We start from the raw sequence: 21985 nt of genomic DNA, 5'->3' as shown, positions 1-21985 counted from the left end.
CATCAATGCAACATCTTGGTGAAAAATTAATGCAACAGGAAATAAATCTTGTCACATTGCAGAAGCGAAATCGAAACAATGCTACAGCGAATGTGCCATAATCAAAGCTAAAGGTGGAACAACCAAATATTAGAGTGTGTGACCTTTTTTTTTTTGGTGGTGACTTTTTATTTTGGCCAGTGTAGTATGCAATACAGTGGAACATTACAATCAAAACAATAACATCCCCATGGAGACAAGCAGGTGGCAGACCATCCACTAGAAAAGTTAATAGTAGTTGTGAATCTTTTAATATATATTTTCTGCAGTGGTATTTTATGTAAAATGTGAAATGACTTTTATTAAGAGGAATCATTCTTTGTTAGATGCAAACTCAACTCAGATGTACTATATGACCCTGGTCATTGAGGCTGGAGCCGTCACCAACGTCTCTGAGAATCTTCTGAACAAAGATTATTCCAGTGACAAATTCAACCTCTACAGTCTGAAAAAGACCGCAGGTACAAGGAGAAATACTGATGTTACCATGGAGGACGGGGGGTTTACAGTAGGAGGGTTGTGCGTACCATTCCCTCATTTTACAGAAGACATAATCCTTTTTATCCGGTAGCATTTTCAAACCAATAAAAGGTAACATGGTGATCTAAAATATGTTATGGGTTAGCAGTTGGGAAGTGTAATACCTCATCTTTAAATGATAACATATGTAAATTCTTACTTTATTTCACTGTAAATTGCAGTTTTGACCTAAAAAGCTTAATAATAGAGATGGAGTGGTCCTTCGTTTATCACGGGGGTCACGTTCTAAAAATAACTTGCAAAAGGCGAAATTCGCAAAGTAGTTCGCTTTATTTTTTACAATTATTCTATATGTTTTGCAGCTGTAAAACCCCTCACCACACACTTTATACACTTTTCTCACATTTCTCTCTTGTTTAAACATTCTCAAAGTTCAAACCTTTGTATATTATATCCCTCTTCCTCAATGATCTCTTTAAATGTGTTGTTCTCATCCCTCTGCTCCAGCGGTATCCACAGAGGCACCTCTCCGTGCAGAGAAACACTTAAGTTCAAAGCGTTTCTGAAATTTGTCGGTGCAGAACCTTTCATCGACATTGTGGGTTTTGTTGGGGAGAAAACTTGCAAACGTACAGCACTTCAGAGTCACAGGATGCAAAACACAATGCACGCTCATATGCTGTAAAAAAAAAAAAAAAAAGCATGAAAAATTGCACTAAAAACATCCACGAAACAGCGAGACCGTGAAAGTTGAACCGGGATATAGCGAGAGACAATTGTAGGTCCATTGACTTCCTGTTCAAAACTACCAAACTGATAAATCCTGCCTCTTCACACATGACAAATACATGAAATTTCAACTAGGACATTTTACATTGATGTGTTTTTATTGTTAAAAATGGAGTGAGGAGTGGAGGCAAATTTTACAGCTACAAAGTGCATCTGACACCAAGACATTAACATCATCATATTTAAGATTTTATTAAAAACTTGCCTTTGACCTTTCAATTTTTTGGTGAAGTTTATAATTTTGCTTAATGGTTGGACACGGGCTGCAGATGTCATATACACTACATCATAGTTATGTTTAGACTAACAAAAAAAATGTGTTAGACTAAAACCTTTATTTTATTAAATTAATGTTTAAACTGCCAGAAAAGTGTGTTACTTGCTTGTAAATTGCCCCTGCATTTTAGATGGAAATTTCCGTGTTGTTTTTGTATGTTTCTTCTCAACTTTTCTCTACAAACTGACATTTAACTGATGTAAAAGTATGATAAATATTTACCACATAAAAATATTTGAAACTTGACAGAGTGTGATTCAGAGAACTCGGACAAAACGAACTGTCAGTGTGCGGAGGGATACAAGTGGAGTAATGCTTCCTGCTCCTCCCAGAACGTGTGCAGCGCTGACGGCACAGGTACCAACGACACAGACCCTCCATTCCAATTTAGGGCATACTATTCATACTTTGCAGTGATATCACGCTGAGGGGGTTTCACATGTATGTCTATGGAGAAAATTTCAACAATTTCCATGGTGACACAATGCACATGTTAGCAAACACAACCTGATAACCTTTAGGTGGTCTGAAAACTCCTGAAAAACTGGAAAATTTTCAGGAATCTGTGATCAAAACAAGCATTCATGGTCACATTTAGGTGTTTGATTTTCAACAAAAAAGGTGAGAGTGAATAACTGAAAAACTGTTGGCTAATGGCAGCTAGCTTATGACTGTAAAGCTATTTGAGACTGACTTGTTTAACAGCACAAATCAGCTCACCTGTTACAGTTCCAGCTAAGTCTGCCCTTTACGGTCAGATCGTGTTAAAACAAAACTCACATTAAAGTAATGGAGCTTCAAACAGAGTAGTGCCTCTAGTTACTTTCAACCTCTCAGGGAATGTTGATGACATCTGCTGTAAAGTATCAATACAAGAGTTTGGTAAAGGAGATACAGTGCACAGATGAAATGGTTATTTATTATGTAAGAGTTGCTGAGTGACAGACTGTGTGGGCCATGTGTGGGTGGTTAACCAAAACATCACATTTCTGTTTTTCGTCACAGTAATGATCACTGGATCTCTAGTACTCGACTCTATTTACTACCATAACTGTTTGAGTGATCACAACATGGACAACTACAAGAACTGCAATGCCAATGTGACCCAAGAGGTAAAAAAAAATACTAATTCAAATAAATGAAATGAATATTCAGAAAATATATGACTAATCCAAGCTTGTTTTCAGATTCAAACATTTTACAGCCACATCTATGGATTCGACTGCCTGAGAATCATCAGATACAAGTGATGTATTTATTAATAGTAAAATATATTAAAGAGGGGGTATTACGCAAAATTGACTTTTTGGAGCTTTTTACCATTATAATCTTCCCTCATCAAAAACTTGCCTGAGGAGGTTTTAGATGTCATCCCTGTACGTTTGAGTAATCTAGTGATCTCTCCCAGGCACTATTCAAACCCTCCTACAATTCTGTACAAGACTTCACCCACAAGTCACACATAATCCTGCTTGGCCATTCTCTATAAATATATACAAAAGCATGATACAAATAATACACTAAAACTTGACAAACCTGATATGATATGCAGTAGTTTTGATTAGAGGGATGCAGCTGAAGGAAAGGGAAGGAAGAGAGAGTGTCAGAAACAAAAATGAAACTTATAAAACATGTTAATACATTGCTTTAGGGGAATATAGCATTTTCAAAACAATAAAAGGAAACATGGTGAGTAGCAGTTAATACCCCAAAGAAGTGTACTACCCCCTCTTTAAACTTTAATTCGTACAAAGTAATAATTTACTGTTTTTGGATCAGAACGGGGAGTGTGATTGTGGACTTTGAGGTGGTGATATTTTCAGCTGTGGAACCCTCAATTCTTCAAAATACATCTAAGGCTCTGACCAATAAACTGTCCGGTGCTCTGGATCTGCAGACTACAGGTAAATGCATTTTAAACACACATTTTAAAGATTTACATTTGACAGAAGACTGAAATATGAACTGTTAAAATCTAATGTAAAAATCCCATGTATTTCGGTACATGTTTATAGAGAACTAAACTGCACGGTTAGCAGCTTTTAAACATAATACATTTCATATTCAGTTATTTGCAGAGAAGATATAACAACCAAAATAACTATGGCCTTTGCAGTTTGCAGCCCATGTATCATAGCAACCAAAGAGCCAATCAGGAGCGAGATTGCTCAAGGTAACGCCTCTTCCTGCCCACACCTCACGTGAGGTGGGGGGCAGCCCTTAGCAACACTGTCAATAAAACCTGTTGCTGACACTAGAGGGAGCAAATTCTAGGAAAGGAGGCACCTGATTTGTTTGTTATTAATGTTCATATCTTGATTTAGGGACAACATAGAGAAATACATGCTCTCCCTGTGTATGTGCGGGTTTCTTCTGGGCTCTCTGGTTTCCCCCATCAACCCAAAATATGTACAGCAGGTCAAATCCTTCAGCTAAGGTAGTCCTGATCAAGACTAACTCAATTTCTGAGGATGGGTCTCCACTGCTCCTGACAGGTTGACCCAGCCGCATTGAAGGACGGGTCAAATGCAGAGGACAAATTTCCCTACAGGGACAATATAGTATAATCTAACATTGTAATATATAAACAACCTAAAACAAAATTAAAAGTCAGTTTAGCATTAAAACAGGAACTGCACGGCCAAATACAAAGCCTAGGGGCTCAAATTAGGATTCAGATACTAATCGATACTAAAATCTGTGTCAAACTAGATGCTCCTTTGAGCAAGTATCGATACTAAAAAAGTTACATTCAGGCAACAAAAATGAACCTTTGAGAACCTTTCCTGAATAGATCTTGAGAGCTTGATCAGAACAAGTATAAGAACACACAGATTAGTATATGTCTATGGACCACTATGGAAATAAGGCCTTGACTAATGCATACGATGCCACATGGTAATATAAAAGAAAATGTATTTAATGTTGAAAATCACATTCTATTGTCTAAATAAAGAGTATTTTTATTAGCATCGTGGTATTGGAATCGGGATGAAGCATCGAGTATATTCCTTAGTATCGAAATTAAGTTTAAAAAATAATACACCTGTCTGTTTGTCAGGTGTAGTTCACCTGTCGGTGCCTAAGGGCCCCTTGCCCTCTGGATCAAACGCAACCCTGTCCTGCAACTCTACCACTGACCTGGGGAGGTCCCCTACCTGGCACCTCAGAAACTACAATAACGAAATAAAAGCCGTTCACAATGGCACTGAATCGACAGTCACTTCAAGCACTTTGGAGAGCACAGTCCAGCTGTCCTCCCTCTCAAAGCTCTGGCACGGTAAGACATTTCCTGGTTTAAGCAAAGTTCCCAGCTGTAGTGAATCAGAATTATCATGATTTGTTGACTATTGATACTTTGTAGCTGATGTCATCATCAAAGAAAAGTAGCCAAAAATTTTACTCAAGTAAGAGTAATGTTAATGTTCTAAAAGCTCTTTTCCATGTCACCATATTTTTGTTGAATTGTTTGTGTGTTTAAATTTTGCATGTCTCCTTCTTGCACACTGGCTGTGTGAGCCCTTTCTGATTGTTGGACTGCTCCCCTGCCTGTTCTTGGTTGGCTGCTGCATTCTGGTCCCTGATTGATTGGGAACCTCTACATCTGGCCAATATGCCATTTTTTGTCTCTATGACCGTGGCTGTGTCACAGGCTGTGTCTCAGTTCGCCAAATGCATCATTCAACGTACTCTTCAACATACTCCTTGAAGTATCGTTCTAAGTAACCCGCCAAAAATGGGTAGTCCTCAGTGTAGCCTCCATCTTGCTGAAATGGGACAGGCCTACACCATTATTTATTATTTAATAGAAGCAGAGTCAAGGTGTCGTCGTCGCAGCCGTTTATTTCTGTTTTGACTGAATGAAGTAAGGAATTCATCTTTCCCTTTGAATATCAATAGGCAAATATAATGTTCTTGGTGATTTTTTTCCCCAATTGTAGGTAGCATTGCATAACTTAAAAAAATATATACCTAGTTATCACACACGGTGCATGATGGGATATAGCGGTAGTCTGCTCAGATGTACACTTCATTCAGGGCCAATCTCCATGGAAATGCTGGAAATGCTGGAAACGCAGGGCACATTTGTCAGGCACATTTGTGGGATGCATGAAATGGGACAGGCGACGGAAGTCAAGTAAGTGCCCTTCAAATGCAGCCGAGGAATTGAGACACGGCCTGTCTCATGCAGTTTGTTAGTCACTTGTTTATCTGTGTGTCTAATTTAGTGTGTTTGAGACACTAGTTAAGTTGTTTTTGTGTCTCTTTTTGTTTTGTCACTCATTTGTTTATGGGACTTGTGTTTATTTTGGGACAGTGTAGTTTGGTATTGTGTGTTTGGTATCGTTGTTGGTTGCACGTGGTTTACAGGCACAGGGAAATCTGAGCATATTTCTCCTGTGTATGCCTCTCTGCAGTGGCTCCCTGTCAGCTTAAGGATTGACTTTAAGATTCTGATTATGGTTTTTAAATGTCTCCATGGGTTGTCCCCTCCATCTCTCTGAGCTTCTGTCTGTCCATGTTCCCCGTAGAATGTTGAGATCAGCACCAGATCATTTTGGATGTTCCAAGGTCCCGGCTTTTGCTGTAGCTGGTCCGGGACTCCCAGACTCTGAACCAATCTTCCTCCGTGTATTAGACCAGCCCAGTCTTTAAATATTTTTAAGTCTTTGTTGAAAACTCATTTGTTTGTACTGGCTTTTAACACGAGCTGAGCAGGAGCTTGGTTATTTTCATGTACATATTCCATCCATTTTCTTCCGCTTATCCGGGGCCGGGTCGCGGGGGGTAGCAGTCTAAGCAGGGACTCCCAGACTTCCTTCACCCCGGACACATCCTACAGCTCCTCCGGTGGGACCCCAAGGTGTTCCCAGGCCAGCATAGTCATATGCTGACATAGTTCCTCCAGCGTGTCCTGGGTCTTCCTCCCTAGGGAGGTGTCCAGGAGACATACTGAGCAGATGCCTGAGCCACATATTTTAGCTCACTTTTGTTAAATTATATTTAAATTCCTATTAATTAAATTACTTCTTTAGTTTATCATTTTAACACTTTTCTCCCTTGCACACTTGCTCACAATGGGAAGAGTAACTTTTACTCAAGTAAGATTACTGTTACTTCAATAAAAATATTAGTCAAGTAGGAGTAAAGATATACTGCAAGAAAAGTACTCTGAAAAGTATAATTATTCAAGTACATGTAACTGAGTAAAAGTAACTGGATACTACCCATCCCTGTCAACATTCCCTGTGGGTGAAGCTAACTGGGGCACTGCTCTGTCTAAAGCTCTGTTACTCAAGTTAGACTTTTGTTTTAACTCAATGTGGCCATAAAGTAGTGACTTTATTGGAACTAAAACAGGTGAGCTGCTTTGTGCTGTTAAACAAGTCCCCCTTTAACTCAAACATTACGTCACAAGCTAGCTAACATTAGACAACTGTTTTTTTGGCTAGCCACACTCACCTTAATGCCTAACATTATCATTAACTGCACTATAAAGACTGTAAATGCCAAAAGACAGGGGCATTATTAAATCAAAATTTCCCCCCGTCTGTGTCTGGAGCTGGGCGGAGACCCTGGCACCACCCTCACCACTCACTACTCACCTGCAGCCCATCACCAATCATGGCCTACAACGACTCTGCTCATTTCTCTACCTGCTGCCAGGTCGTCATTTTATCCTCCCGTGACCCTGTTTTTTGGACCCACCGATCATCTCAGCCTCCAACCCAGCTCACAACACCCAGCCTTTGCATTTTCTTTGTAATAAACTCTGTTCATTGTTTGAGTCTCATGTCCGCACCTTTTGATTCACCAGTTGTTACGACAGGTTGCTTCGCACATCATATTTCTGAAGCCAGGTGTGTTGGAGCAGGCATGCGTAATGCTCGTCCCCAACTCTCTTACTTGCAAAAAGTGACCTTTATTTACAGTGGAACAAAAATAAATAAATCTTACTTTTTGCAAGTAAGACAGAGTGCAGGAATCTTTCTGTGTTAAAAATGTATTTAAAAACTATCACTGTACAATGTCTTAAAAATTTTAAACTGTAGCCCAAACTTATTCCTCACTTACCTTTTGTATTCAGAGCATTATAATTATTGACAGTGATGATTTTGAAACTTGTGGAAAGAGCTTAGAGACCAGGTCTGGAGTTTTGATGTCATGGTAAAGATAAGATCACCTAGCACGCTAACACGCATTTCCTGATTATTGGACAGTAAGTTGACAAACCTATGTCACTGATGCTCCTGCACAACAATTCTCCATAAATATAAAAACATGATAGAGCTCTGAAGGGGGAATAACTAAGCATGGGGAGCAAAGGTTGAGGAGACTTACTTTTTTATGATTATTACTGAGTTTTTCCATTTTTCCCTTTTCTAGGCACGTACACTTGCAATTTCAATTCGACTCTAAACAATTTGAGCATCCACCACATGGCGTCAGCGCCTATGGATATTTGTGTACAGCCAAACATCAAGATCAGCACCAACCCGAATTTTCCTCAATGTATAAAATCCACCGACTTACCCAAAGTCATCGTGAGCTGTGAAGTGGAGCGGAACTACGAGACGTTCGATGTGTCCTGGAAAACAGTGAACATTACTGCAAGCATCACAAAACAAAAAGACTACAGTCAGAAACTACATTCATTATATCTGAAAATATCCTCTCATATTTTCTGCCTCTGCTCCTCTGCCTCTGCTCCTCTGTCTCTGCTCCTCTGTCTCTGCTCCTCTGTCTCTGCTCCTCTGTCTCTGCTCCTCTGTCTCTGCTCCTCTACTTCTGCTTGTTTTAGTTTCTTATTTTGAATATTTTTTTTCTCAGATGGCTCCAGAGTTAAGATTTTCAGCGCTCAAACATTTGTGAGCTGTACCTCTATAAAACCTACAGTCACCTGTGAGCTAAGAAACCGGTGTTCACAGCTGGCAGAGGCCACCACAGAGGTCATCCTGATCGGAGGTAAGCGTGTAACAGTTTAAAGGTGCACTATGTAACTTTTCTAGTGTGCGACCTGCCTATCTCTGTGACATTATTGCTTTACCTAAAATGCTCCACTATATGGCATTAAATTGGTGGTTTTCAGGTCCTAGAATGTGATGATGTCATACTTCCAACCAGTTTTCCCTATTGATTACTTTGTACTGTTTAAACATCTAAAAAAGTAATTCAGAAATATTGACTAACCTTTTCTATTAGTTACTGGACTCTAAATCCTGATATATTACAGCAAAAATCAGCATTTTACAAATATTTATTTTACCTGCCCCCGTCTGTATAAATATTATTGGCCTGACATCAGAATGTTGTGATGTCGTCTGAAACCCGCAATACAGTTGAAACCAGCAGTTTACATACACTATATAAAAACAGATATAAAAAAAGACTAATATGCTTTTTTTTCCTCACCGTCTGACTTGAAACCAGACTAAACTTTTCCTGTTTTAGGTCATTTAGGATTATCAAAATTATTACCACTTAATGCCAGTATAATGAGAGAACAGACAATGAGAAAAAAACAAAAAACATATGTGTCTTTTTATGTAGTGGTTTCAACTGTACATCTGTGGAAACAAGACAGCGGTCAGTGGTCACCCTGCAGTATTCTACATTTGAGTCTTGACTACCCCCCCCCCCCCCCCCCCCCCCCTCAAGTCCCTGTTCTTAGTTGGACTTATTTTCAGTATTGTAGTTTGCAGTTTTTAGGAAGTGATGATGTCATACTCCCACATGGGGGCAAGAGCCAGAGTTTTTCCTGATTACATTGCTCTTTCCCATGAAATATCGACAAAGGTAATTAAAAACATGATGATTTCTATTATTAACTAGACCCAAGAACTCACTATATTTCAACAAAAATCTGCATTTTAACAATATTTATTTTAACTGTGACCATCTGTATAAATATTATTAGCCTATTGCTGGGTTTACAATGACATCACAACATTATATTGGTCAATAACATTTACTGCAGATCGGGGGATAGTTAAAATGAATACTGTGAAAATGCATTTGTGAATTTGACTATTGGATATTTCATGGCAAAGTATAATGTAATCAATAGAGAAAACTGGCTGTTGCTGCCTTCTGGGAGTATGACATGATCACATTCTTGAGTCTGAAAAGCACCAATAGAATGTTGTGATGTCATCTGAAATTTAACAACACACATAAGGTTGTAAGATGTCGCATAGTCACATAAAAATACATGAAATGCTGTCTGCTGCCTGCTACAGTGATGTGCCACTATGAAGAAGGACCTGTTATGTTGCCTCCGGTTCTCAAAAAGTACAGATCAGCTCTTCCACACCATTCATTCTCTTTGAGTTGTTAGTCAAATCGTTAGCCAAAATGAACATTAAAAAAACTTGTGTTAGGTTCAGCTAGCATTAGGTTCAAGACATAAATGCCTGGGACTCCCTAAATTCTGGGCATTTCGTCTGGGGCGGGGCTTATTGCTCCATGTCGATTAATCAACTACTGTGTGCTGTATTTTCCTGGAGAGTGAGTTCAGTTCATAATCAGCAAATGTAATTACAGCAAATATTAAGGTTCAGAGACATTGACAGTATTTTTGGTGTTCCGTTAAATACAGTTAAATAATACCTTTTATTTAGAAGTTTCTTTTGTCTAAAAATTACAACAAATTATTGCCAAGACCCGGTTAGCAGACCTAACCAAAAACCTTATACTTCCTAAACCTAACCTGACTGTGAAAAATATTTTGACAAAAATCAACCTCTGTGAGCCTAACCGCTAACACACGCTGGCTGTTGTTTGGCAAAGCTACGTTTGGAGGAAAAATGGTGCCATCCTGATGCATCAGTGGAAAGTAAAAGACAAACAGGCTGTGTTTTTGTTTTCATTTTAGGTCTAAATTAGCTTTGTCTTGACAAAAAGCTTGTGTTGTGTTTTTTTAGACTTGACAGGTCAGGTGAATTGGAGAAAACTGTTTAAAAGTAGGCTGCCATGGTTACAGTAGAATATTAAGTTTCACCTCCAAACCAAATGCCGAGTTTTTAGGGAGTTTCCCATGAATACCTACTTGTATAAAAAAAATCTTCTGGGGAAGTATTTACATCATAGTAAAAGTCTTAACATGCTGTCTGTGATCATCGATCTGTAATTTGCTGTCTGCTGCCTGATATTTCAGTATTTATGAGGAGTAATTTAGGCTCCAATTTCGTACGTAAACTGATGTGTGCGTTCCAAGTGCCGTTACTGCATTTATACTTCCAATGTCAAGGCTGTGTTTTGAGAGCGCACAAAGTCAGAGAATTGACCAAAACTGACAAAATAGAGCAACAAATATGGGAGCACCCATGTCAGTGGGAAAGAGTCAAGAAAACGAAGTGAGAGAAGCATTTATTTGATTTGCAGTTTGTTTCAGTCAGTTTCAAAAAGTTTAGCTTTCACTATCGAGCTGTGTTCACTACTGTCGGTCAGCTCATGCCCCACTCTGTTGCTAAGATTGCCCATTTTTTGTAGAGATGGACCAGTTTACAGACAGAACAGCGCAGAGGACATACAGAAGCCTGCATGTGTATCTGCATGAGTCTAGAACATAGATAATAAATTAACCTTTAGCTGAGTCACGCTACAGTAAATGGGAAATAAATGGTGCAAGATGAGCGGATCTGTACTTTTGAGAGAAGAGTAGCCAGGCAGCAGCATGAAAGGGCCTATATTGATTTTTGGAGCTGTTACTCCTGTCTTACTCCTCTCCTCCTTGTCCTGCAGTGGAGGGCTCGTTTTGTGAAGCTGATGGGGAGTGGCAGGCCACCCCGGTCGGGCACAGTGCTGTGATTAAGTGCTCTGGGTTTGCTGTGGGAACCAAAGAACGGCCCTGTGACAATAACAAGATATGGGGCGAAGTGTCGTCTAACTGTGTGGACTTGGAACTGCACAGTGTCCTGGACAATGCCATAGTGAGTCTCATCAGAGGATCAAGTACTGTATATACTGATATTGTGCAGTGATATCACACTGGGGGTGTTCATGGCTCTGTAAGTTCATGGAGTGATTGCTCAGCTGTTATAATGGAGACAAAATGCATACATTAGCAAACACTATGTCAAAAATGTTTTAAGATTTTCTGAAAACTCAAGAAAAAACACAAAATGGATTTAAACAACATATTTTCAGGAGCCTATGATCAATATGAGCGTCCATGGCCATGTTTAGGGGTTGGATTTTCAACAAAATGGTGAGTGTGACTAACTGTAAACTACTGGCTAATGCTAACTAGCTTGTGACTGTAATTTTATGTGTGTACAAATCAGTACAAATCACCTCACCTGTTGTACTATTAGCCAAGTCAGTTATTCATGGTAAAACAAATAAATGACAGGAAGTAGAGAGTTCTGTTTTAGAGAGTTTTAATGCTACACTCATGTGGTCCTCAGGAACTCGTGAAATTGTTTTTTCAGAGAAGAAAAATGTATAGCACACACAAGTCAGGTAGAACAACAGGAACTTGGGCCAAAACCATCTGCCTGACGTCACCTTCTGTGTGAAGATGGACAAATATCTCCTGATTTGTTAATTTACCCGTTTGAGCTCTTCGACTAAAAGTGATCAGTTTTGAGAAGGCTAATAGCAACAAATCTTACTGGTTAACTCATTTAAACACTGTTAATGAGTGGACTGAATGATTTTTTTCTTGGTGACATCAAAATCCACACTTTGCAAGATAAAAGCACATGAATGCAAACGACATCTGATCTTGGAACGCAGAGTTTCTGTGGACAACTTGAATGCAGCATTAAACATATTGGTGACATCACACTAGGAAGAATTCTGTCCAAAAGGTCATCATAATTTACACAAACACATTTTTTCTAATACTTTAAATATTATTTCAACAACATAAAGATGTTTTCTTTCTATTTGTCAAATAATCATTTCTGTGTACATTACATTTTGGCCGACAGTACAGCATGGTTGCCTGGTAACAGTTATGGAACTTCCTAGTGTGATGTCATGTTTTCCAACCAGGAAGTAACATTTAAAATCTAAAATATTGCTAAACTGGGGGGAAAAAAAATCTTTTGTAAAAAGTAAATATAAAAAAAAATATATAATAATCTTAACTGTGTTTTCATGAAATAAGTAGCCCAACCTGTCACGGGCACTTTAAGTGTCATGTCACTTTCAGGTCCATCAGCTGATTGAGAACAGTGAACATGTTTACAATTTCTTTCTTTTTTTAGTGAAACCATATTGCAGCAGTTACTGCAGTTATATTTCCAACATCAAGGCTGTGTTCTGTTAAAAAATCAGAGAGCACAAAGTAAGGGAAGTGACCAAAATGGACGAAATAAAGCAACAAGTAAACGAATATAAAGTACCCAAGACCCAGTTAGCACATTTAACGAAAACCCTAAATTTACCTGTTCCTAAACCCAACCCTAATCTAAACCTTAATCTGACTGTGAAAATATATATTGTCAAAAATCAACATTTGCGAGCATAGCCACTGACACAAAGTGGCTGTTTGGCATAACTGTGTTTGGAGACGATGCATCAGCAGAAAGTAAAAGAAAAGCTGGATATGTTTTTGGCATAATTTTAGGTCTAATTTAAACTTTGTCTTGTCTGGGCACCACGGAAAGAATGTCCTGTTCCAGCAGAAATGTTGCGAGTGTAGAATTCTATTCAAAAAGTCTAGCTCCCAATAACTTTGTCCGAGTTCTTGATTTTCCCTTTAATACTTTGATAATTGGTATAATATTTTTTTTTTTTAAGTAACAGCTGTGAAATAAACAGAGCAATTATCAATGTTTGCGTCCATATGGAGTATTAACAAACAAACATAGTTTAACTCTGCATAAAAACTAGACTAGTGCAGTGAATATTTCACCCTAAATTTACCCTCTGAATTGTCATAATTCAGAGAAACCATGCACTAACATAAAAACTAAAGGAAACAAGCATCAATTGCCCAAATATCACTGTTGAATATTTTTTGGGTGATTTTTAGCTTTCCTGCTCACATTCATAACTTTCTTCCTATTAAAGTCCATGAAAAGTAAATGTCAAACATTTGATAGAACCAATCTGGCACTGACTGGCCTGGTATCCATGTGATATTTGCACTGACAGCTCTGGGTGAGGTTACTTCTTTATGGCACAGCCCCAGGTATCAAGTTGTTTTTTGCTAATTCAGTTGGAACTGATTTGTTTTATGCTGTTAAAGAAGGTTCTCACACATAAAATTACAATCAAGAGCTAGCTAGCATTAGCCAACAGTTTTTCAGTTAGTCTCACATTTTTAGTTGAAAATCAAATGCCCAAAAAGGACCATAAATGACTGTATTGATCACAGGCTCCTGAAAATGTGCTGTTTAAATCCATTTTGTATTTTTTCTTCACTTTTCAGGCAATTATAAAACTTTTTTTTTTGCTAATATGTCCATTGAGTCACAACAATTTGGTTAATTGTACAGCTCAACTACTATATTGTAAATGTCCACTCTGATTTAAACCCAATTTCCTCCTCAGACTTCGGACATTGGCCTGGGTACTCTGGCGGACAACACTAAAAATGTGTTCCACCGTCTTCAGTCTGTGACCACCAACAGCTCCACAGTGATCAACACTGCCAACCTGCAGACCTCTGTAGATGTCATCAACACCATGAACACCAAACTGAACTCCATCAATGACAAGACCACCATAGATGTGAGCCCAATTAATTCTGTTTACCATTTTCAGTGAAGCATATTTTAGTTTGGGGGATAGACTGTATATATAAATGGACATAGCCACTGCAGTCCAGATGGGAAGTGAGCATAGGTGCACTTCCAGCTCCAATTCACTTTCTATTTCAAATAACCTGTCGCATCTCTGTTCATAACTGCTGCTGTCAGACTAGTTATTTTGGTCTTAAAATGTTCATATTAACCCGCTCTACATGATCCTGATGTTTATATTTCACTATTTTGTCCGTAAATCAATATATGAACATTAATAACAGACAAATTAGGCGCCTTCTTTCCCCGAGGTTACTACCGGTAGCGTTAGTAACAGGCTTGATAACATTGCTAAGCACCTGCTCCCTGCTATACCAGCAGTATGAATAGGAAGGGGCGTTACCTTCAACAGCCTCGCTGCTGATTGGCTTTTTGATTGCTATGATACATTTGCTCGTATTTTCCATATATGGGCTTTAATCATACACTGTATATATATATAAATGGACCTGGCTAATCTGCTAGCCGCTGCGTTCCAAATAGGAAGTGAGCAAGGGCAAGCCTCCGGCTCCATCATCGACTCAGTCTGACTCCAAATTCCTCCACAGTATGGCATTAAGCTTATCTATCTCCATCAAGACAAGTAGGAGACACAAACAGGCCAAGTTACAGGTCATATCTGGAGATTCAAGCCCATAAGTAAAAATGCATATTTCCCAAAGTACTTTCAGCAATAACATCAGTGTTGTATTAAAAATGAAATACCTTAAAAAATCTGCCCCACAGATTTGACATGTAACTTGATCACCTGCTTTGTTCCATGATGTTAAGTATAATAAGGCCTTACCATACATTCTGAGCAATGCAATAACATCTCCATGGAGACAAGCTGATGACCAATCTTTCACCAGAAAAATTAGACAGTGCACCTTTAATCTCCAAGGGGCCTGGCCAAGCACCCAGGAGGATCCGTAAGGAACCGGTGCACAGGGATCTGGCTTTGGGGACATAGAATAGACGTGTTCTCGGTGCATGTTGGACTTCACCAGGGCTGCCCTTTGTCACCCGTTCTGCTTATGGTTCTCAACCAGAAAAGAGTTATTTGCCCTCCCCAGGTGGGTGGAGAATCCTTGCCCCAAGTGGAGGAGTTCAAGTGTCTTGGGGTCTTGTTCACGAGTGAAGGATAGGATGGAGCATGAGATAATGGGTAATGACTGAAAAGGAAAAGGTCACGGATACAAGTGGGCAAAATGAGTCTCCTCCGCAGGGTGGCTGGGTGCTCCCTTAGAGGTAGGGTGAGGAGCTCAATCACGCGGGAGGAGCTTGGAGTAGAGTCGCTGCTCGTCCACATTGAGAGGAGCCAGGAGAGGTGGCTTGGGTATCTGTTCCGGATGCCTCCTGGGGAGAGGTGTTCTGGACATATCCCACCGGGAGGAGGCCCTGGGGAAGACCCAGGACACATTGGAGGGACTGCGTCTCTCGGCTGGCCAGAGAACACCTTGGGGTCCCACCGGAGGAGCTGGAGGACGTGTCTAATGATTATTTTAGTTGTCGACTAGTCAGATTATCGGTTGGTCGATTAGTCAAGCAATTAGCTCTACTGTACATTGAGACTTTCTAAATACGTCATTAACCAAAACAAAAAACAGGTGACTGAAGGCTTCTAAATAGAATCTTAAGAAGAACATGTGATACTTTGCAGCAGATGTCATCAACATTCCCTGGGGGTATGATGCTAACTGGAGGTACTGCTCTATTTGAAGCTCTGTTACTCAAATTAGACTTTAATCTGATCTTTGTTTTAACACAATCTGGTCTTAAAAAGTTGACGTAGTTGAAACTAGAACAGGTGAAATGATCTGTCCTATTAGACAAGTCTCTCACAAAAAAATTACACCCTCAACTTTTTTTTACACCTAAACAGGACATGAATGCTCATGTTGATCATAGGTTCCTAAAAATGTGTTGTTTAAATCTATTTTATATTTCTTCTTGAGTTTTCAGGCAATCTTAAACTTTTTTGACAGTATTTGGTAATGTGTGCACTGTGTCTCCGTGATAACAGCTGCATTCCACCATAGAGACACATGTAGTACACTTGCAGCATGATGTCACTTCAAAGTATCAATTGCAAAAAAATTCAAATTGTCTATTCTTTTATAACATTTTGATTAAATAAAAATATTTTGGTATGTGCTTTAAAGTTTGTAAAGTCCATATAATGATTACGATGATCAAAATACAACTACAATTTTTTTTAATAGTCATTGAGTAACTGCTGCAGGCCTAATGCCTCCAATGTGTTCTGTGTTTTATTTGTAGGATTTCCTACAATCTTCAAGTAACCTGCTGAACAAGACACTCAATACTTCTTGGAAGAAAATACCCGATACTACATCAGAAAATTTAGCGGGGAAATTCCTTTCCTCTGTGGAGCAGCTAATCGACAAAGCTGAATTGAAGGACGAAGAGAAGTGCGAAAATCTGCAAGTTGTCAGCTGCAATGCCACCCGCACACCACAATGCATCAATAATGTTTTCAACAGCACTGTGACAATGGACAGTGAAGGGGCAATTTCTATCAAAACTACTGGATTTTTACAACTACAGAACTACTTAGGCAACAATAGCGAAAACAGCACTCCTAATAGCATTGTCATTTCTACCACCAGGCAGTCAAAACAACAAGCAGAAGTTAAAATTAAAATCAACTTCAAACTTAAACAATCTCGACCGCGTAACACTAAATTGATATGCGTTTTCTGGGACACAAATAATAGCAAGTGGTCTGAAAATGGTTGCAAGTGGATTGGCAATTCGATATGCGAGTGCAATCATCTCTCTGCATTTACGATCTTAATGTCAAAATCTAAGCTAGAAGTGCCACACCTTTCCACACTCACATACGTAGGGCTCTCTGTGTCAATAGTTTCGCTAATCATTTGTCTTGTTGTAGAGTTGATCATCTGGAACGATGTTGTGAAAACTGATACACTGCATTTACGCCATTGCGCTCACGTTAATATCTCTGTGTGTTTGCTAGTTGGCGATATTTGCTTTCTGGCTTCGTCCACACCTGGCGACCTTTCCGATATATGGTGCAAAACGTTTGTCGCTGTTGAACATTTTTGCTATCTTGCCATGTTTTTTTGGATGTTTTGTCTTAGCAGCATTCTCTTACACAAAACAGTTTACGTTTCACTGCACGGCATAGGTAAGACAGCCTATTTGAGATTCTCCTTAATAGTAGGCTACGTTTGTCCTTTGCTAATTGTTGTGATTACGTTTCTTGCCAACAATGGTGAGGAGGGACAGTACTACTCGAAGGAAACACGCTGGCTAGTCTACAAGGGCGTTTTCAAAGGATCGATTTTCACGTTCATTCTTCCGGTCGGGATCATCGTTTTTGTGAATATGTTTTTCATGTGTCTTGTAATCATGAAGTTGTTGCAGCCCATAAAAGCACAGCAGATGTTGGAGGATAAGGAGAAGAATTCTGGAAAAACTGTGATCCGATCCGTAATCCTCCTGACTCCGGTTTTCGGACTCACCTGGGGACTGGGCTTCCTGATGATCCTCATTGACCTCACAAATGGGATCCCAGCATACGTGGTCAACTACCTGTTCACCATTATGAATGCATTTCAGGTATGTGGTAATATCTGGAAGAGTGGATTTAAAAGTAGGTCTTGAACTTGGGTAACTAGCCTACAGACTTACCTGGCCAGCCAGAATCACACGCTTTGACAAAATTTTACAAAGATGATTGGGTCTGGAACCGTATCCTGTCTCCCCGATTTCAGAGGGTGTGATTAACAGGCATCATGCGTGCTCTGTTCCAGTGTTCTGTCAAGCTTTGCTCCCCCATCGAGTTTTGCTCCCCCTTGTATTTCTATGGGAAAACCAAATTATGCGAAATATGAATGTCGAGAAGTGGCAACAAAAAACTTTTGAAAATGTCTTCTAAAAAATGTCAAGATATAGAAATTATGAATAATATTGTGATAAAATTACATCATTTGTAATTTGTGTATAAGAAACAACATTTAACAGAGAGAGTTTTGTTCGCTTCAGTGCTCTGAGCATGCATGGCAGTGCAGGGAAGCAAATCTAGTCAAGGGGATCATATCGACACCACATCGGTAAAAACAAACATAGCGGTTTAGTAGCAAAAAAGGGAAAAAACAACACAGAGGACTGAAAAATGGCGTGGATTACTGCTAAATCTACAATTGAAGCAAAGCAAAGTAAAATAAGTTATATTTTTGTTCTGAATTAGGGATACACTGATACTGATACTGATACTGGTATCAATTATCTGCACCAGTTCATGAAAATTAGCTGTATCGGGTATCGGCTCCAAAGTATTGTTCCTGCTGGTATTCTGGTTGGGCCTATAAACTGAAGAAACAATTTACTGGTTGTAGTTGGTCCAGAAAGTCTTAGAATGTTTGAGCTTTAATACAAAATTGAGAGATAAATAACAGCTACATAACATATTTGGTCATACAAATTTTTGTTTTGTTTTTGTTTTTAGGGAAATAAGGCCTAATTTTAGTCTGTACACCAGGGGTGTAACTTATGGCTCTTTTGATGACTGCATCTGGCTCTCAGATAAATCTGAGCTGACATTTGTTAACACAATAAGTAATGAATAAATTATACATAAATACAGAAGTAATCAAATCAAGTAATTCTCAAAAATAACAAAACTACGGTAAGAAAACCATTTGGCTCCGTCTTTATGCGCTGCCTCAACTAACACGTTCTCACAGTGCGTGCTGTTTTCCCTCGTGCGCACTATTGCTCTTAAAGTGACTTTAACATATTGACGTAAAACTTCAATAATGACAATCCTAAGATATTTTCCAAAATCAACATTAATCCAATAAAACAAGTGTAGCTTATACATATAAATCAAATATTAACATAAAACATAATTTGTTAACATTAAAATATTAACACTCTGAATTTGCGCATTACCAAACGTAAACCAAAACTTGGCTCCCACAAATGTTATTATAAAAAATATTAACAATACATTCAGAGACTTCTTATACTCTAAAATTGTTGGTCTTGTTTAAAAATTCACACATTTAGTTGCATTCAGAGTTAAAAAATATTGTATGGCTCTCACGGAAATACATTTTAAAATATGTGACTTTTTTGGCTCTCTCGGCTAAAAAGGTTCCCAACCCCTGCTCTACACTGTTATTGGTTGATCTCGAGTATCTGCAGAAACAGAGCCCTAGTATTGTAATTGGTAACAGAACTGAAAAGGACGGATTGGTGCAAATCCTATTCTGAATGATACAATAACGAACGATACGATAATGAATGATAATTTTCGAGAGGCGATGTCATCTGCATTTGAGAAATAGGTGATAGAAACACGTGGCTGTGGTAGGACTTTCCCAAGTTAGGATGGTTCATGCTCTATGGTCAGATTCCAGACCCTTCCGGATTCAATCAGAATGTGGAAGAGACTAGCTGGTCAGGCAACCTACAGAGTAGGCCACGATAACAAATTCATATTGAAACTACCTGACACTGACACTGATGGCTTCATCGAGGCAGGACCTGCAGCAGGCAGGGGCGGTTTGCAACTTAGTGTGAAGCGGCTGGGATGAGAAGAACCACCTTTTTCTTGACCGAAAAAAGGTGGCCTCTCCAGGTGGGTGGTGAGTCCTTGCCTCAAGTGGAGGAGTTCAAGTATATCAGTAGCTTGTTCACAAGGGAGGGACGGATGGAGAGTGAGATTGACAGGTGGATCGGTGCAGCGTCTGAAACTCATGCGGTTGGTGTATCGGACTGCCTGGTAAAAAAGGAGCTGAGTCGAAAGGCAAAGCTCTCGATTTACCGGTCAATCTACGTTCCTGCCCTCACCTTTGGTCATGAGCTCTGGGTAATGACTGAAAGGACAAGATCGCGGATACAAGCGGGCAAAATGAGTTTCCTCTGCAGGGTGGCTGTGTGCTCCCTTAGGGATAGGGCGAGTAGCTCGGTTACATGGGAGGAGCTTGGAGTAGAGCTGCTGCTCCTACACTTCGAGAGGAGCAGCTGAAGTGGCTTGGGTATCTGTTCAGGATGTCCCCCGAACGCCTCCTTAGGGAGGTGTTCCGGGCATGTCCCACTGGAAGGAGGCCCCGGGAAAGACCCAAGACAGACTGGAGGGACTATGTCTCTCAACTGACCTGGGAATGTGTTGGGGTCCCACCGGAAGAGATGGAGGACATGTCGGGGTCAGGGAAGTCTGGAAGTCCCTGCTTAGACTGTTGCCCCCGTGACCTGCACTCGGACAAGCAGAAGAAAATGGATGGATGGAGTGCCCCTATAAATACTTGATATTTCCTATGACTGTATGTAATATATGTTTTATTTGCATTCTCAGGGCCTGTACATCTTTATCACTACTTGTGCGGGCGACAGAATGGTAAGTCGAGGCAAAACAGAACTAGTTCAAATATGTCTTATATTTTTTTAAATTGTGGCAGTATTAGTTTGGTTTATCAGTTATTTATATTATGATTACAAATCTGCAATTCTGCACACATTCAAAGAATGCATATTTTAAAGCCCCGTGCCTGAGTTTTTTATCTGTGCATGCAAACGTCACCTTGCCCCAGTACAAATATATTGTATAAGCAGGTTTGAGATCAAAATAAATCTACTATGTACTCTATGCATCTAATTAATAACCATTTATTGTCTGAAAATCAGGAAGTACGTAGTAACATACTAGTTTTTGGCATCTTTATTTGTGATGGTAAAACTCCACTCTGGTCTCGCACTTGTAAATTCATTGCAGTGGTTCAAAGTTTTTACTCAATACCTTCTGCATTCCCAGCATCCTAATTCATGTGTATGTGTGATACATTGTTCAATCATGATTTTAATTGTGATTCATTGTGACAGGTGCGTGAGGGCCTGCGAAGATATTTCAGGAAGAAAACTATGGTATGTGAAGTGTGCTTTTGACAAGTTTAAAAGAAAAAGTCTTTATTATTATCAGTATTTTTGAATTGTAATATTTATCTCCTTAATTTTCAGGGCATCTCATCTTTCTCTTCAAGCTCCAGTGTGGACCAATCATCAATCAAGAAGTCCCCCCAAAATTAAAAGATTAATGGCAGAATATTGAAGAATTGCTGTGATTCTTCACTTTGATCACTTCAAATGACCAGAGTTATGGTAAAGGTTAGGGTTGTGGAAATGGTCCTGTATTATGAAAAATGAACCTTTGTGAGCTTTGAACTAAGTTTTAATTTTGCTGTTCCCTCCTCAAAAACAGACCTGGAGTGGTGTTTTGTTTCATTCACACATGTTTGAGTAACACTTTATTATTAGTCTGTCTACATCTCCAAGGCCTTTACCTTTAGTTCAGTAGAAATTGGCAATTCCAGGGTTGAAATTATCCAAATGATTCTTGTGAAAGTGTGTGAGGATTAAAAAAAACAGTGGGGCACTTCCTGTATTACCACGACATCACATGGTAGAATCGAGAGAACTACTCTCAAGCAGGGTTTGTGTGTTAAACATGTGAATGAAACAAAATACAACTCCAGGTCTGTTTGTGATTAAGGGCTGTGGGTTTAAGGTTGTGGTTAATTTTAGGAACAGGATTATGTTACTGTGAGAAAAATGGGAGGTTAGCAGAAATAACTCTAAAAACAAATTTGACACCTGCTTGCCTTATCTCGCC

At 39.3% G+C, this 21985-nt stretch overlaps 1 protein-coding gene across 1 annotated transcript; it reads left to right on the top strand.

Annotated features, from left to right (window-relative positions):
* The first annotated feature begins 331 nt into the window (after positions 1-331).
* Positions 332-21402, top strand: adgrf3a (adhesion G protein-coupled receptor F3a). The gene is made up of 14 exons (XM_055231253.1): positions 332-500; positions 1835-1942; positions 2591-2697; positions 2773-2831; positions 3365-3489; positions 4647-4865; positions 7973-8224; positions 8417-8551; positions 11330-11517; positions 14093-14272; positions 16606-17931; positions 20675-20716; positions 21199-21240; positions 21334-21402. The coding sequence occupies exons 1-14, from the start codon at positions 332-334 to the stop codon at positions 21400-21402; spliced, it is 3021 nt and encodes a 1006-aa protein (XP_055087228.1).
* Positions 21403-21985: the final 583 nt, after the last annotated feature.

The sequence above is a fragment of the Periophthalmus magnuspinnatus genome, chromosome 22, assembly GCF_009829125.3.
Source record: "Periophthalmus magnuspinnatus isolate fPerMag1 chromosome 22, fPerMag1.2.pri, whole genome shotgun sequence".
Lineage (NCBI taxonomy): Eukaryota > Metazoa > Chordata > Actinopteri > Gobiiformes > Gobiidae > Periophthalmus > Periophthalmus magnuspinnatus.
Note: the sequence above shows the minus strand (reverse complement) of the source record. Positions and strands in the feature narration are given on the sequence as shown.

Excerpts from the sequence above, each read along its gene's own strand:
- adgrf3a (XM_055231253.1), top strand. The coding sequence starts at position 332 with ATGACTTTTATTAAGAGGAATCATTCTTTGTTAGATGCAAACTCAACT. Across the intron at positions 1,943-2,590 it reads GTGCAGCGCTGACGGCACAG|TAATGATCACTGGATCTCTA; the intron begins GTACCAACGACA and ends TTTTCGTCACAG. Across the intron at positions 14,273-16,605 it reads ATGACAAGACCACCATAGAT|GATTTCCTACAATCTTCAAG; the intron begins GTGAGCCCAATT and ends TTTTATTTGTAG.